General features: G+C 45.8%; 1 protein-coding gene across 8 annotated transcripts in view; it reads right to left on the bottom strand.

Moving 5' to 3' along the window:
• Positions 1 to 15,239, bottom strand: part of LOC137433858 (transmembrane channel-like protein 6) — a 95,336-nt gene continuing 80,097 nt past the window's right edge. For all 8 annotated transcript variants that reach the window (XM_078786011.1, XM_078786014.1, XM_068126265.2 and 5 more), the window contains 6 exons: positions 7,410 to 7,520; positions 5,800 to 5,875; positions 5,561 to 5,691; positions 2,662 to 2,829; positions 1,240 to 1,318; positions 1 to 252 (listed from right to left, as the gene is read on the bottom strand). In XM_078786011.1, the coding sequence (XP_078642137.1) occupies positions 163 to 252; positions 1,240 to 1,318; positions 2,662 to 2,829; positions 5,561 to 5,691; positions 5,800 to 5,875; positions 7,410 to 7,520 (655 nt within the window). In that variant the 3' untranslated portion in view covers positions 1 to 162. The remainder of the gene's footprint in view (positions 253 to 1,239; positions 1,319 to 2,661; positions 2,830 to 5,560; positions 5,692 to 5,799; positions 5,876 to 7,409; positions 7,521 to 15,239) is intronic.

Raw genomic sequence — 15,239 nt, 5'->3', positions numbered from 1 at the left:
TTGTTTTGAATATCTTTATTTGTTATGGATTTTTAATTTGTTTTACCACGTTTATTGACAGAAATAAAGGATCGGTACAAATAAAATGATGCTCAGACCAACCGGGCGGTCCACGATATTTCATGTCCTTTACCGCATGGCATGAAGTTTGGGTTTGTGTCGTTAACCGATTTTGTGCTGATTCCCAGCTCTTGTGCCCGTCCCTTGCGCCATCTTTAGTCGTTCCAACAAAAAATTCTTGTCCATTCTTTCCTGTATCAATAAAGAAATTCAGTTTATCACCGGTCTATTTACTAATTAGAGTTCACAGAACACCTCACGCCATGCAGTTTTAAGGAAAAAAGCGCATGGGCGGATCCTGCAAGCAGCAAATTTGATTGGTCGAGATAATGTAAAATGCTGTAATAATTTGTCCAAGTACTGCCTAACGGAAGGGTTTTAAAAGTGCCAAGAAGGTGATTTGTGTTCTACAGCGTTCAGGTATATAAATCAATTGAAATAAAGTAAAGATTTTAAAGGTTGTAGAAAAAAAAAATTGGGAAGTTTACCACCGTTGCTGCAGGGTCTTATACATCCCCTAATTTAATATGTTACATTAGTTATTTGTGCCTGGTGTTTATGTCCTTTTTGACGTCCATGCTAAACAAGTTTGGAGTGCTGATAAACGACAGGTTTGTTTTCCGATTCATGTTCAAAATATAACATTCAATTGAAATTAAGTTGTTGCTCGATCATAAACTGACATTTGTGGATAGGCAGACAAAATGAATCAATTGCTTAAAGCCGCTTTTCGCTTCGCGCATGGGGTACTAACATCTCAAACATCCATAAGCAAAACAAATATCCTTTTTGGATACAAAATTGAGGCTCATATAACAGCAAAACAGGATGATGTTACAAAAACAGAAAACCATAGGAAATCTAATTTACATTGGACATCTCTTCAGGGAAAGTCTAAAAGAAAGAGGTGGGTGAAAGTAGAAGGGATCGTGGCGGCTGGGAACGGTAGATGATACGGGTTGGCGGTGAGATGCCCTCTTTTGAAGGACTGGATGGAAGACTGTAATTCTAAAGACAGCAAACCTGGTTTACAGGCTTCAACTTTGGCGAGAAAAGAAGGACAAATCGCAGATGAGGAGGAAACTTCAACTTTGGAAATTTTACATGGAAAGAGTCATTGGATGGGAAAAAAAAGAAAGAAAAAAAGAGGAGCTTACCACCAGTGTCATGTGAACTCACCTCCTCAATACGATTTTGTAGCAAGGCCATTATCTGTCTGTATCCGTGCACAATCTGCCAATTTGCGTAAATCCCGATTCTGTGGGTTATTGTGACATCAAAGGTCAGGTTGCAAGAAATTACAGGAGTCATGGATTAATGCATAATTTAAGAATCGCTGTTTGAAACCTTTACCCTGGGAGAAATGTTTACTTGCCAAACAAGTTGATAGAACTCTACTGTGTGCATGGAATTATATGTATTGCAGATCCTGATGGACAATTGTAAACTGGAGTCGAGCCTCTCGTATATACACAATTTGAGTTTGAGTCTCTGATTCTAGTCTTTATAGCCCTGCATAAACATTGTGTAGGTGTGTATGTGCGTGTTGGTTGTTATCTCCACATTCGGGTTTCAGAAGGTGGAACGGAGTCCTCCCATGTCTCGAAGTATCCACCTCGGTTTCTTTAAGGGATCAAGATTAATGGACAAAGTTGTGAAGTTTTCTTATTCTCAAAGTTTTTTCCGAGGGATCTTTTGAGGATCATCACCGACAGCTTCCAGTCGTAGTTTGGTTGTTGTAATGTTCCCAAGGATGGTTTTTAAGATCCCTGTAAGGTTCTTATCATTTCCATTGCTCCAATTATTATCTCTGATGCAATTTTGGCACTCTTTGGCTTTCAAGATATTTTGACTTCATTTTTGAGATCCTGGTATTTGGTCATTTTCTTGATTTCTATATTGTTTAGGCCAAAATCGCTGGGTACTGAAACATTAATTAGCAATACTGTCTTCTCCTCTTATCTTTTTATACCCAAGATCTATATCCGGTCACAATGCTTTGTTTTCTATGTTCACACTTGATGGGATCATGAGGTCGTACGTGAGCATTCCTTCCTTATTTTCAAAATTAGCTTTTGGTTTGTTTCCACAAGGTTTGGTGGAACTGGGATATTGGAGTTTTTGCAAATATGCCAGTGGATTACTCGACATACCTTGTGCCTTTGTGTGTACAGCTGTTCTGACATGAGTTTTTTTTATACATCCTGATAGGAGGTCTTGTGCTGTTTTTCCCTTGCAGAATCTACACCTGTACGATTGACTCAAGAAAAAGTTGTCATGATTGCTTGTGACAGGTTATTTTGACAGCCCCACTGTGTCCACAGACATATTTTTTTATGACACGGCAGTGCTGAGTGAGCAACGTGCTAAGGTGAAGTGAATGATGAAGCATTGATGGCATTGTTTCGAGATGACATTGTTTCATATTTTTGTGCGATCTGCTTACATTTCATTCTCATCTGATCTGATGATGATGATGATGATGATGGCAATACTAATGGGTTTCAGATATTTTGTTTCGACATAATTTTCTTGAATACCATGTACTTTTGGTGCATTGTAGGTGTTGAGAAGTGTGCAAGTGAAGCAGAATAATCTTACATGATCAGTCCAGCGCAGACAAGTAAGAAAATGGGGTTTTCAATAATGTTATTTAAGATCCAAATCACAGCAGAGAACTTTGGGCTTGCTGTGGTCGTCCACACATCAATTGCATCAGATGGCACCTGAAGGCCACGAAATGGACCGCAGGATTTTGATGGCTGTTGCCTGGAGATAAAAAGTAAGACCATTCAATGTTATTCAACACCTTGTCTCCATTAACCTCAAAGAAGACTCTTCTTTGAGAAGCATCAAAAACATTCTTCATCTGCAAGCTTCACGGTGATTATATGCCTTGTGTGTTAAAAAGACATTTTAAACTACGAGTACAACCGCAGACTTCGGGAGGGGCAGGAAGGGTCATTCCTCTTTTGGGTATATAGATTACAGTCGATCGATGGTCGGGTCTCAAGAATATTGGGTGTGTGTTCATTTACAAAGTTTCTTGTGGAGAGATCGCTGAGTGTTTTAAGCATTTGAGCAAGCACTCCATTCAAAACCGTTAAGGAACGGCTGGCTTGGCAAGCGCTAGCTAGCTGCTTGGTAAAGGATCACAACCCGAGCTTCTCCCTTTCAGTTTCGTATGAAACAGCAGGAGCGAGTTTCAAAAGTTCGCTATGAATAATGCCACGGTAGCAGCAGAAAGGCCATGTTATAAACCAAACATTTGTGGGTTATATAGAGTACAGTAGATCTTCGATCAGTTCTGTAAGTATACCTTACTTCACGCATCTCGGTACTCCTCCAAATTTCTTCATTTAGTGTTATAAAGAGCATTAGCGACTGTTTAAAAAGCTAATGATACGTGTTTGTGGTTTGTAATATTTTTACTTCCTGTAGAAGCTGCGGCTCACATGGAAACACCATTATAACTATAAGCTATTTATACACGTTATCTCTGCAGGAAAAACGCCTTTGGGAAGTGGGACATTATTAGTATTAATATTGTTTGATAATAACATTAACAATATGCGATTATCATTAATTTTGTTATTAAAAGCGGCTTTGATAAAACGCCACGATAAATCTTTTTTGGAAAAACGCCTCGATAAATCTAATTTAACATTTATATACACCTCAACGTACAACCCCATTGACGGCAATGGTGGGAAAACTCACGGGGGGGGGGGGGGGGGAATGAATATGCTAATGTATTGGCGTAAAAAATGTATCGGACAGACAGACACAAATGGTGTATTTTAGTGTGATACCTTCAGGCATCATATAAAATATTGCTCCAATATAATAATAATAATAATATCTAAAGATGGAATTATTTTCTCATGTGATGCTACATTATATTTTCCAGTGTCTGATATCTGGACCTTTGATAAAAGCACAACATTCAGTATATAGGTCTCTGCACACCATAGGTAAACCACATTGGCTGAGTAAGCAAATAAAATAGATTCAATGTTTGTGGACGTTTAACACCAGAAGCAAATGAATTGTCAAGCGAGAAAATTTTAAAAACATAATTATGTACCTCCGCCACCTAAGACGCCAGGAGGTTATGTGTTCACCCCTGTTTGTCTGTCTGTGAGAAGGATAGCTCAAAAAGTTGTGGACGGATTGGACCTAAATTTGTGGTCCAGATACTGGAATTTTAAAAATGATTCTTCACCATTGAGAGATGGGGCCAAAAACGGTATTTCAAAAAGTTGTGGACGAGTTATGACAAAACTAGGTGGACGAGTTGGTTAGGTGACAAGAACAAGCAGATTAGATTTTGGTTCAGGTCCGAATCCAGATCCGGCCTATAAGTGGGATACAAAACATAGACTGTTCAGCCTGGCGGAGGTTTGCTCTCTACCAATTTCTGTTATTGTTGATCATATTTTTATTTGAATGGCAGGATAGCCTAGAGGTATGCACACTTGCCTCTGAGCTGTCTAGCCGTTGTTAGAATCCCTACCAAGCTATCCTGGTGTTTCACAGGTATGGTGATTGATCAATGCGTGTGCCATCACTCGGATGGACGTTAAACTGAGCGCCCCGTCTGTCGGTGTTAGCTTGTGGATGTTAAAGATCCCATGGTGTCCTTCGCAAAGAGTCGGCAAGCATCCGAGCCAAATTCAAAATGTGTGCCCTGACTTATTTTGTCAGGTTGGTGACCCATCCGGTATTGTAACCATAGCTGTTTTGGTAGCACCAATGCCCTCCATAGAGCATGGTTCACGAATTAATATATTAATATTTTTATTCACACAATGGTGTAAAATAAGTTCCATAAAATTAAATAAGAATTAAAATTAAATAATTTCATAATTAAAAGAATTTCATAATTAATTCATTTCATAATTAATTTTCATAATTTCATTTCATAATTCCATAATTAAATTTTCATAATTAATTAATTTCGTAATTAAATAATTAAGTAATTAAATAAGAATTAAATAATTTCATTCGATAAAATAAGTTCCAAAATAAGTTTTGGGAAATGGTTTTCCCAAAGAAAATAGGAAGTAAACGGAAATATCCAGCAATATCACAATCAGCTCAAAGTGTTGGGGAAAAAAAACCTCGCTGCATCCGGTTTCAGTTGTTGGGCTAGCAGGTGAACCAAGTCCTTCGTCTTTGGTGCCACCTCCAAACTACAACAATCAGAAGCAACGCAGCTTCCTCCTAATCATCAAAATCTGTATCAACCGTGGCCATATTTCACTTCCTCATTCCGGTACAGGCTTTGGGTACTTCCGGAAACTACTTCATGAGAAATCTGGTTGTCAACCACAATTTCCGGGCTGTGTGCTAGCACTACTCACACGAAAAATGGGTTCGCTTCTGCTGTGCGGACCTAAACGAAAACACTGAGCCTGCAATATCAACCCAGACCTCCCCGTTTTGTTCAGAGTTAAGTTGTTTTAATCTTTATTCATAGTCCACAGTTCAGATGTACCTCCAAAGGATGAATACCACAGCGACTGCTCCAAAGAAGGCTGGGAAAAATTGCAGGGAGACGAACACGGTGCTCATTTTCCTCGCCATCCACGGAATTGCGGGCTGTTGGCAATTCCTGAACAAGCTTTCCTGAAATGACATGTTTCCCTCGGTCAAATCATGTGTTGCCACCGATTGTTTTATCTGTCGTTGTCATTGCAATAACTTTATTTTCAAAATATTTCAGTGAAGTATTACCTTCTTGATGTAGAAGAGCAGTAACAGTTTTATTAACTGCACAGCCGGAAGTAGTGGAGAGAAGAAGGCACCCAACCTAGGAAATACAGATGTTCCATTTGAGTCATTCATCCAATATGGTGAAAAGGCAAGCACCTTGTTAAACTGGTTGTGACAACTGTCGTAAGACATTTTTATTTTTATTTTTTTGTATACAAGATCGAGGCTCGTGTAAGAGCTAACATTAATGACGAAAAAAAAATTAAACAACGGACACATAAGACTAAATAAAGGGAGCAGGAGACAATATCGGGAGAGCGGGGGAAGCACACAAGTAGAACATTTGAGAGCAGGGACATCGGGAGATCTGTGGGGGGTAGAGGGCTTGGGGGGGAGGAGGCACGGGAAGGGGGTTGGGGAGTGGGAGAGGTATAAAAAAAAAACAATGGACACCGCTAGGACTTCCAGGAAAGAAGTCGGTATTTCAATTGCATTGCAGGGAGATTTTTGTTCAAACTTTGGAGGACCTCTTCTTCAATGGGCACAATTATTACCACATTATTGTAGGGAAGGCCGGGGAAGCCTGCCCTAGGTCTTAATTGACGAACCGGGGCCAGGCCTGATGTTCGACTGAGGTTAAGGCAGGAATTTTGGAATTTGGCCATGGTGCCGACGATAGCTCACCTACTCTTCACGATGGACACCATGGAATCTTTAACATGCACTAACCAATTCCGGCACACAGGACACCCGTTTACCAGTCGTCCGAGGGACGGAACACGCATTGATGAATCGCCCTGACTGTGAAACATCGGGATGGCAGTTTGTAACTAGGCCGAGATTTGAGTGTGGGTTAGACAGCTCAGAGGCAAGTGTGTGTACCTCTGGGCCATTCTGGCAGCCTTTTAGGAGACTTGTGACACCACTAATGTGGAGGTGGAGACAGTGAGCTAAATGCTGTTATCCAAATTATTTTGAGCTCAGCCGAGGTATCCATCCATCTTCAACATTTTAATTGAGCTGTCAGATTCTGATGACTGCATGCTTATTGGGAGAATCCATTGACCAATCAGAGTTTATCTTTGACCTGACATCAGGGACATGATAACCTTGCTGTTAAAATTGGCTCATTTGCACAAAAATGCTTATTCTGCTGTGTCGTGTGGATTGAAGTAATGGCCAATCAATGAGGCCTAGAAAATAACTGCTTCCCTCTTCTTCCTCTCTTTGCACCAGTGATTCTGCATCCTTCTGTAGATTTGCAGAAATTATTTACGTCATTCTACTTTGCTGGATAGAAATGTTGAAATGCCTCAAAACTGTATCGACTGAAAATATATCATGTGTATCCACAGTGATGCAGGTATATAATCGGAAATAATTGAAAGTGTTAGTGAGGACCAACTACAATATATAATACAAGTGCAAAATAGTGGAATCCTCCCGTTACTCACATCTTATCTGAATATTATATATTTCTCCTTTCTGTCCCCTCTTTGCATTCTTACCAATTCTCTGTCCACTTCCTGAACCTCCCCAGTTGTCTACCTTTGTTGGTTACAAATGATCTACCCTTCTCATTTGCATATGTAATAGAGATGTGGTCCTTTGGCCACATGAACATGGCATACCAGACAAGTGTTTGCCCGTAAATGAGGTCCAGTACATTACGGGCAATGTCAAACTCCGACTTTTGTGAATCTCTTTGTGCATAACTTTGCTGGCATCCACCAGTCACGAGTCTGGAAATTGAAAAAAAAGGTAAGAAAGGGGTCTGTGTATTAGTGCAGCCAAAATACCATTAAAAAGAAAATTGTGTATGTGTGAGGCTAGTTCAAGCTGGACATGGACTTTGTCAGAAAAATCAAAAAGTACATGGAAGTTCATGAAACTGCCAATTTCTCAAGGTATTCCCCTGCTACATATAAACACATCCACCGATGTAGTTGCGCTTTAATTCCGTCTGTATATATATATATATATATATATACATACATACACACATAACAACAACAACAACAGGCATTTTAAGGCCATTTTCCCTGCTAGAGCGGGGGTTAGCCTTGCGGTCCCCATGACATTCTTCTCCATTTTTCCCTATTTTCTGCATCTCTCCTTGTTAACCCCCTTGCCCACATTTCTTCTTCCACCATCATTAGCCAAGTCTTTCTCGGTCTTCCCCGTCCTCTACTTCCTTCTACATTCATTTCCATCACTCTTCTCAACCAGTCACTTTCATCCTTCCTCAACACATGACCAAACCATCTCAACCTGTTCCTCTTCACAGCATCAATCACAGGTTCTATTCCCATCAATTTCGCAATTATTCCCATCATCGTCTGTATATATATATATTTACACTGTATATATGATATTGTTGTGGTTTTAGAACCCACACCTGTTGTAAATAACTCTTGTAAATATCCTGAAGGAGCTGCGCTCCAACGCGAGTCGAAAGAATTGACGCGACCAAAGACGGAATTCGTCCGAGTTGCTTTATTGAAACAAAACAGCTCAGGTATTCTGAAAAGCCCGTTTATCGGGCAGCAATATATATATACACATTTATGCCCGGGCGTTTGCCCGGGAAAACCGAGACCGGGCATGCCCGGGTGTCAAGGGCGAGTCCTGGAAAGGCGAGTCTGGACATGCCCGGGCGGCCTGGCAAGTCGAGGCTCGGCGTGCCCGAGCGCTCTGGGCGAGCCCTGGAAAGGCAAGAGCGGGCATGCCCGGACGCTCTGGGCGAGCCCTGGAAAGGCGAGTCTGGACATGCCCGGGCGGCCTGGCAAGTCGAGGCTGGGCGTGCCCGGGCGCTCTGGGCGAGCCCTGGAAAGGCAAGAGCGGGCATGCCCGGACGCTCTGGGCGAGCCCTGGAAAGGCGAGTCTGGACATGCCCGGGCGGCCTGGCAAGTCGAGGCTGGGCGTGCCCGGACGCTCTGGGCGAGCCCTGGAAAGGCGAGAGCGGGCATGCCCGGGAAAGACGAGACCGGGCGTGCCTGGGAGGTTCGGGCGTGCCCGGGAACAGCGAGTCCGGGCATGCCCAGGAGAGGCGCGTCTGGGCCCGTCCGGACGAGCCAGGCATGGCGATCGCGCCCTGGCCGCGTCCTGGCAGGTGCAAGGCGATTGTGTACATTCAGCGGGAACCGCTACATTCCCATCATTTAATAAAGTTAAAGGTTGCACCCTTAGTTAGTCCATATGCAACACGTAGGCCACCATAGGAACTTTAGTTATTTCATTATTATGTGTTTCAGAAAAGGCCGTGTTTCCAATAGTTGAATCTGCGTTGCATCAATTAAATAAGAGTAGGTCCCCAATCCATTCCAGCCATTTTGAGACCTCCCTCTCCAAGCGACGCCATTACGCGCCCCTACAGACGGTGCCTTATGTCCCACCCAATTCTGTTACGCGCCTTGGTTAGCGTTTGCTGCCTTAGCGCCGCCATTAACCATGCGGTCGGCCCGAGGAAAAAGGGGGCGGGACGCCAAGAACAAGGTGTGGCTTGTCAACCAGCCGTCAAAGGCAGAGCCGGTAAGCCCTTACCAGCCAATCAGGGCTGAGGTGAGCTCCATGGCGGGCGTGGTTTTGAAGCGCGCGGAGTGATCTTGAAGCGCGATATATAAGCGCGCGCGCAAAGCCCTTTGACGGACCTCTTTTGAAAGACCTGCGCGCAATGGACTCGTTGGGAGAGAGCGCTGATAACGGACTTGTGGGTATATGCACTTATTGAAAGGACTGATCCAGGAGTACACATTTGCGAAGGACTTGTTGGAGGCACGCGCATTGAGAGGACCTTTGGGAGAGGGCGCGTTTGGCGCAGCCATTCAAGTATTACGTGCGCTAAAGGACACGAGCCTTCCCCCCCTCCCTCCCCCCCCCCCCCCCACCATATGTAAGGTCCGGTCACGCGCCAACGATACGCAGAGCTGCCTGCCGGGTTTCGCCCGCGGAACCGGAGCCTGGACGGGGGTCGACTGGAGCCTGGATCATCTACCTGGACCTTCCACCCTACCCACTACAATCCTGTGTGAGTGTGTATGTTTGTCCGGGGTTGTAAGTGAAGACTGTATAGTTAAGCCTGCCCTGTGTCCTGCTTCTTCCTCTTCCTTTCTTGTACACCCTTTTGTTTCCTCTTTTCTTGTATATTTGTAATAAACCAATATTTGTTCTTCCCACCCTCTGGTTTCCTCTCTAATCCGATCGCCTCCGTCCTTTCTTTCCATTGAGTACCTGTGGCATGATTTCAGAACCGCTATAAATCGGGTTAGTCTTTGTTAATGGCCTGAGTCACGGCTCGCTTCGCTCTGCGTGTCCACCAACGCCGCGGCTCGGGCGGGGCTCATTTCCTCGCTTCCCGGAAGGCGCTGGTAATTAGGTAATAGGAACAATTTGGCCTACCACGCAATTCAGCGCTGACCGGAAGTGACATCATTGCTCCAGGACTCAGGACGGCCAGCTTTAAGGACAAGGGGATTAACCCCCCCTTGATAAGGGGAGCGCTGACCCCCGTATCCTTAACAATTGGTGTCAAGAGTGGGATTGGACCCGAACCAAATTTTCTACCATCTGAAAAAAAAAATTGGGTCAAAAAATTACGAGCGGCCGAAGTTTTTATTGACACCCAAATTTGAGTCGTGCCATGAATAATCAAGGTGATCGGATGCCAGTGGGGGGAAATGAGGGGGTAGAGGAAGGGTTAGAGTCAACCCAGGACCCCAGGGAAGAAGTGGGAGTAATGGAAGAGGAAAACGAAGAAGGTGCGGTAGTGGGGGTTGCAGGTGCACAAAATGGCGGCGCCTCGCACATGGCGACGAGGGCCGCGCCCGCTGCGCAAATTGGAGGGATGAATATGCAGGACCTCATTGCGCAGCTGCAGGCAGCCGTACAAATGGGGTTGGAAAACCAAATCGAGGGATTAAAAAATGAATTGGAAAGCCAAATTGGGGGGTTGAGAAATGAATTGGGCGATCAATTTGAGGGGTTAGACAGTACATTTGGGGGATTGAATAAGGAGATGGGAGAAATGAGGGCCAATAGTGAGCGAATGGGAAACCAAATCGGGGAATTGAGAAATGACATGGGAAACCAAATTGGGGAATTGAAAAATGACATAGAAAGTCAAATTGGGGGATTAGAGAGCCAAGTAGGGGACCAATTGGAGGACATAAATGGCCAAGCCCGGGAAGTAAACGAGGGGCTAGCGAGGGGGCAAGCCAGGTATGAGACCAAGGAAGTTGAGAGGGAAATTGACCGCAGGGCGAGCGAGGAGGTCGCATTCGTACGCAACGAGGTAACGCAGCTAGAGGAGCGTGGGTTGAGCGAAGTTGGGAAGGGCAAAGTCACGTGGACCGGGGTAGAGATCACGACACGGGGTATGGGGAAGCCGGCGATTGCAGAATTAGAAAATTTCATTTTATTAGCGCCAGCGGTCGTCGAGGAAAAATAAATTAAAAGCGAAGCAATAGTGGAAATTGGGATTGGAGAGACGGCAGAGGTAGAGCATGAATTGGAGGGAGAAATGGAATGTACTCAAAGTCTGAATTCACATCATGATGCTGTACTTATTAACCCCAATGAAAGTTTGCAGGTGGAGGAGCGAAGAAGAGGAAGCGCCAAGGTGAGAAGGGCTGTATATGGTGCTAAAAGATTTTGCGGAAAAGTGTTTGGTGCGAAAGGATTTTTCGCGCGCTTGGGATCCAGACGGCACCCAGGCGTTCGTGGAAGGTCCTTTGTGCGCTGCGTGAAAGTGAATGGCGCGCGTGAGCGAATGGCACCGGAGCACGAGTGCATTACAGCGAGTGAGAATGAATGCACGACAGAGTCTGAAAGTGAGGGAGAATGCACAGAGGAGTGTATGTGTGAGGGTGAGAGTGATACAGAGTGTGAGTTGGTTGTGGTGAGTGTGCAGGAGAGCACAGCAGAGCGCGTTATTTGGTGTGCAAAAGAGTGCACACCCGTGGGTAGGTGTGCGCTGAGTGGGTATGTGCAAGAGTGCACACATACGAGTGTTATGGAGTACGTAATGGGGGAGAGTGCGCCAGGGTGTGTGCGAGAAAGGTGTGGAACAGAGGAGTGGGTGATAACGGAGTGTGCGAGGAGAATGGATGTGTAAGAATGTGCGTGAGAGGAATGCATGGAATGCATGAAGTGTATGGAGACGCCTGGATGTGTGAGTAAGAAACGGGACGAGTGGTGTGAGCATGCGGGGCGAGCATCGACATTAACCAGAGCAGCGCTTGGCTTAGGCCGACGTATAGCCGACGCGAGCTCTCGGGCACGGTGTTCTTTGTGTGCTGCGGGGGCCGGCGGGGATCGGTACCGCGTCGCTCCTGCACGGAGTGCTGTGCACGATTCGGGCCAGGCCCCGCCCTGCACGATCGGTATTGCGCTTTGTTAGGCAGAGCGATCGGCCCGGTTCGAGGGGAGGGAGAAGAGGCCGGAGCAGCGCCCCCTTGCGGTGGCGGCGCTCCGTCCGGGCAAGGCTGGGCAATCGCGCTTGGGAGCGCAAGGCCCTGCGTAGGGATGGTGCCTGGAACCTTGGCCCGACAAAACCTCCTCCCCTGAATCCGAATGCCGGACGGACCCAACCTGCAGCAGACTGACCATCCGCACAGATAGCCGGCTTTTCAGAGCCGAGCTGTAAAAAAATGTATTTCCCCGAGAGGCTCAAGTAGTGAATGGATAGTGATAGTGATGGCGAATGGTATACGGTGTAGAGGGATGGTAGATCTACCATCCCTCACATCGTACCTTTTGGGCAAAGGAGCTGTAGTTTTATGGGGATTGGCAGTACAAACTAGCCCGGGAGGGTTAGGATAAATGTATAGGGATCTAGAAAAATGACCATAGGTGACACGAGATTTAAGTAGTGACTTTGTACCTGTAGTGGGGACGTAGAGTAGATTAGGTGGATGATAATGACGTGAGATGTGCTTAGTATAAGGGATGACGGGGAGCACTAATCTTAGAAGGGAGTAGTTAGTTTAAATGATGCTGTGTGTGTGAGCATGAGGTTTCGCATGAAATGAGGAATTGGAATGAGATTCCCGGTGAGCTTGTTGAAATGAGGCAATGCTCGAGAGAGAGATGTGTGTGTGTGTTGAGTGATTGACCTGCAAGTGAAGTTCAGGTGTGTGGAATGAATGGTGTGGAGTGAGTGGTGTGGAATACGTGGAGTGGAGTGTCTGGTGCGAAGGAGTGGATGGGGGAAGGATGGACCCCTTCACGAATACCCAGGGAGGGTAGTTTAAAAGTAGGTAGAGGGAGTAGGTAAATTGTGGTTGGATATTGACATCTGTGGTGCGGAGATAGCAGGGTACTGCTTGATTGGTGCATGAGTAAAGTGGAATGGCTGGGCGTGTGGCCTGTTAGTGAGAATGATTAAATGGGCACTCCGCCACTGGTAGTCTGTCGGCCAGGTGAGGCCACAGGTAGGCTCTGGGAGCCAAGTAGAGTTCAATGGGGCCCGTGGATCCCAAGGAGAGGACCCGGGTAGCCCGATGCCAGAGGGGGCATTAGTGGGGTAAGTGCCAGGGAGGGCCTTCCCCAGGTTAGGGTGAGGAGCAGGTAAGCTCGGGTGGCGACGTTCAGTGGCGGAGGTGTGCAGGTGAGCGGACCTGCTAGGGGAGCCACACGACCCAGCCCTGAAATTGTGCGAGGGTACAGGTAGAAGAATCGGGGGAGTGAGACCCCAAAGTGGAGAGCGCCACAGTATGTTCAATGGGAATTGGTTTCTAGAACCGCATAGTTTAAAGATGGCCAATGGATTGGCAGGGTAAGACCCCGGGTAGTGTAAAGTGTTAATGTCATTTAGAAGGATAGATAGTGAGAAAATCTCTTCGCACTATCCGCATCCACTCACCTAAGGTGATAAGACTCCACACCATATTTTGGCAAATGTTTGGAATGTAAGACGCATCTCGACGTGGGTGAGACATTGTTTGTTATTCCATCCCTTCCTTCTTGGGATGGATTGGGAACGAATTTGGCATTAGAGGGAATGGGAAAGACAAGACGTTAGAGACGAAAGGTGTAAATTGTGTAAATACGGGTAAGGGCAAGGGTAGGGTAGGTGACATGGGGGGGGGGGGGGACGAACGGTTAGGGACGAGCTTTCTCGGCTCGCTCTCCCGCGCCCTTCATGTTGCATTGCTTTGATTTGATGTGTACCCTTGCACTCCTGCCGCTGATCTGCTTGTCCTTCCTTCCCCAGTCACGGACCCTTGTTCTTTTGTGCCTGAGGGAAGTGTGCAGATGCTGCGAGTTGTGCGCCTGCACCGTTGCTGCCTCCTGCCTGCACTGATGCACCATATGGACCACACATTCTGTGGCCTAGCACCACAGATGGACCACACGTTCTGTGGCTTAGCAACACCTTATGGACCACACGTTCTGTGGCCTGGCGTCTCTGCTGGGACCGACCATTGTTGACAGCAGTGTCTGCCTTGCGGACCACTGTTTTTAAAGTGGCATCCATGCCCAGCAGTGGACCACCAGAGTTGGCCCTGCTGGCCAAATCAATAATAAAAAGCGGACGCGGTTTGTGCCCTTTCTTATTAAAATTAACATCAAGCAAGAAGATCAAGCCAACCAGAAACATCGGCCCAGCAGAAAAGAAGAAGACATCACCATTTATTATTTTTGAAATGTGTGGTTGGTGCATTTTTTGATGATGGTGCTTTTTGGTGCTTTTGGTGCATTTCCTTATTATGGTGCCTTTTGTTTATTGATGCATATGGGTATGGTGTATCGGTGCAGTGCAGTGCAATGACTTTCCTCTTATCAAATTCTCATCTTCTTTTCCCACCAAAAACAGGTCCTGCGTAACAGTTTGTAAATAATTAGTGTTTTTGTAAATAATGCTCCCCACCGGCTAAATGTGTAGTTTCAGAATAATTCCGTAATTCGGTTAATTGTGGGTGTGAGTCAGTAGATAGGATGCAACGCAGCAGGCGGGACATATTTAGTGTTAAAACTGTCGCACTCAGGGTGAGGTTAAAAGTAGAGGGTAACCACACCTAAGTGCCACACTAAGTTCACAGATAGCCCTTGTGTTTCGGCTCGGGCCGAGCCTGGAAAAAGGGAGGGCGGAGGGTGCAGTGTTGCGGTTTTAGAACCCACACTTGTTGGAAATAACTCTTGTAAATATCCCATCATTTAATAAAGTTAAAGTTTGCTCCTTAGTTAGTCCATATGCAACACGTAGGCCGCCATAGGAACTTTGGTTATTTCATTATTATGTGTTTCAGATAAGGCCGTGTTTCCAATAGTTGAATCTGCGTTGCATCAATTAAATAAGAATAGGTCTCCAATCCATTCCGGCCATTTTGCGACCTCCCTCTCCAAGCGACGCCATTACACGCCCCTACAGACGGTGCCTTATGTCCCTCCCAATTCTGTTACGCGCCTTGGTTAGCGTTCGCTGCCTTAGCGCCGCCATTAACCATGCAGTCGGCCCGAGG

Source organism: Myxine glutinosa, chromosome 10 (assembly GCF_964187855.1).
Source record: "Myxine glutinosa chromosome 10, kmMyxGlut1.1, whole genome shotgun sequence".
In the NCBI taxonomy this organism is placed as follows: domain Eukaryota; kingdom Metazoa; phylum Chordata; class Myxini; order Myxiniformes; family Myxinidae; genus Myxine; species Myxine glutinosa.
This window is presented reverse-complemented; position numbering and strand designations above follow the sequence as displayed.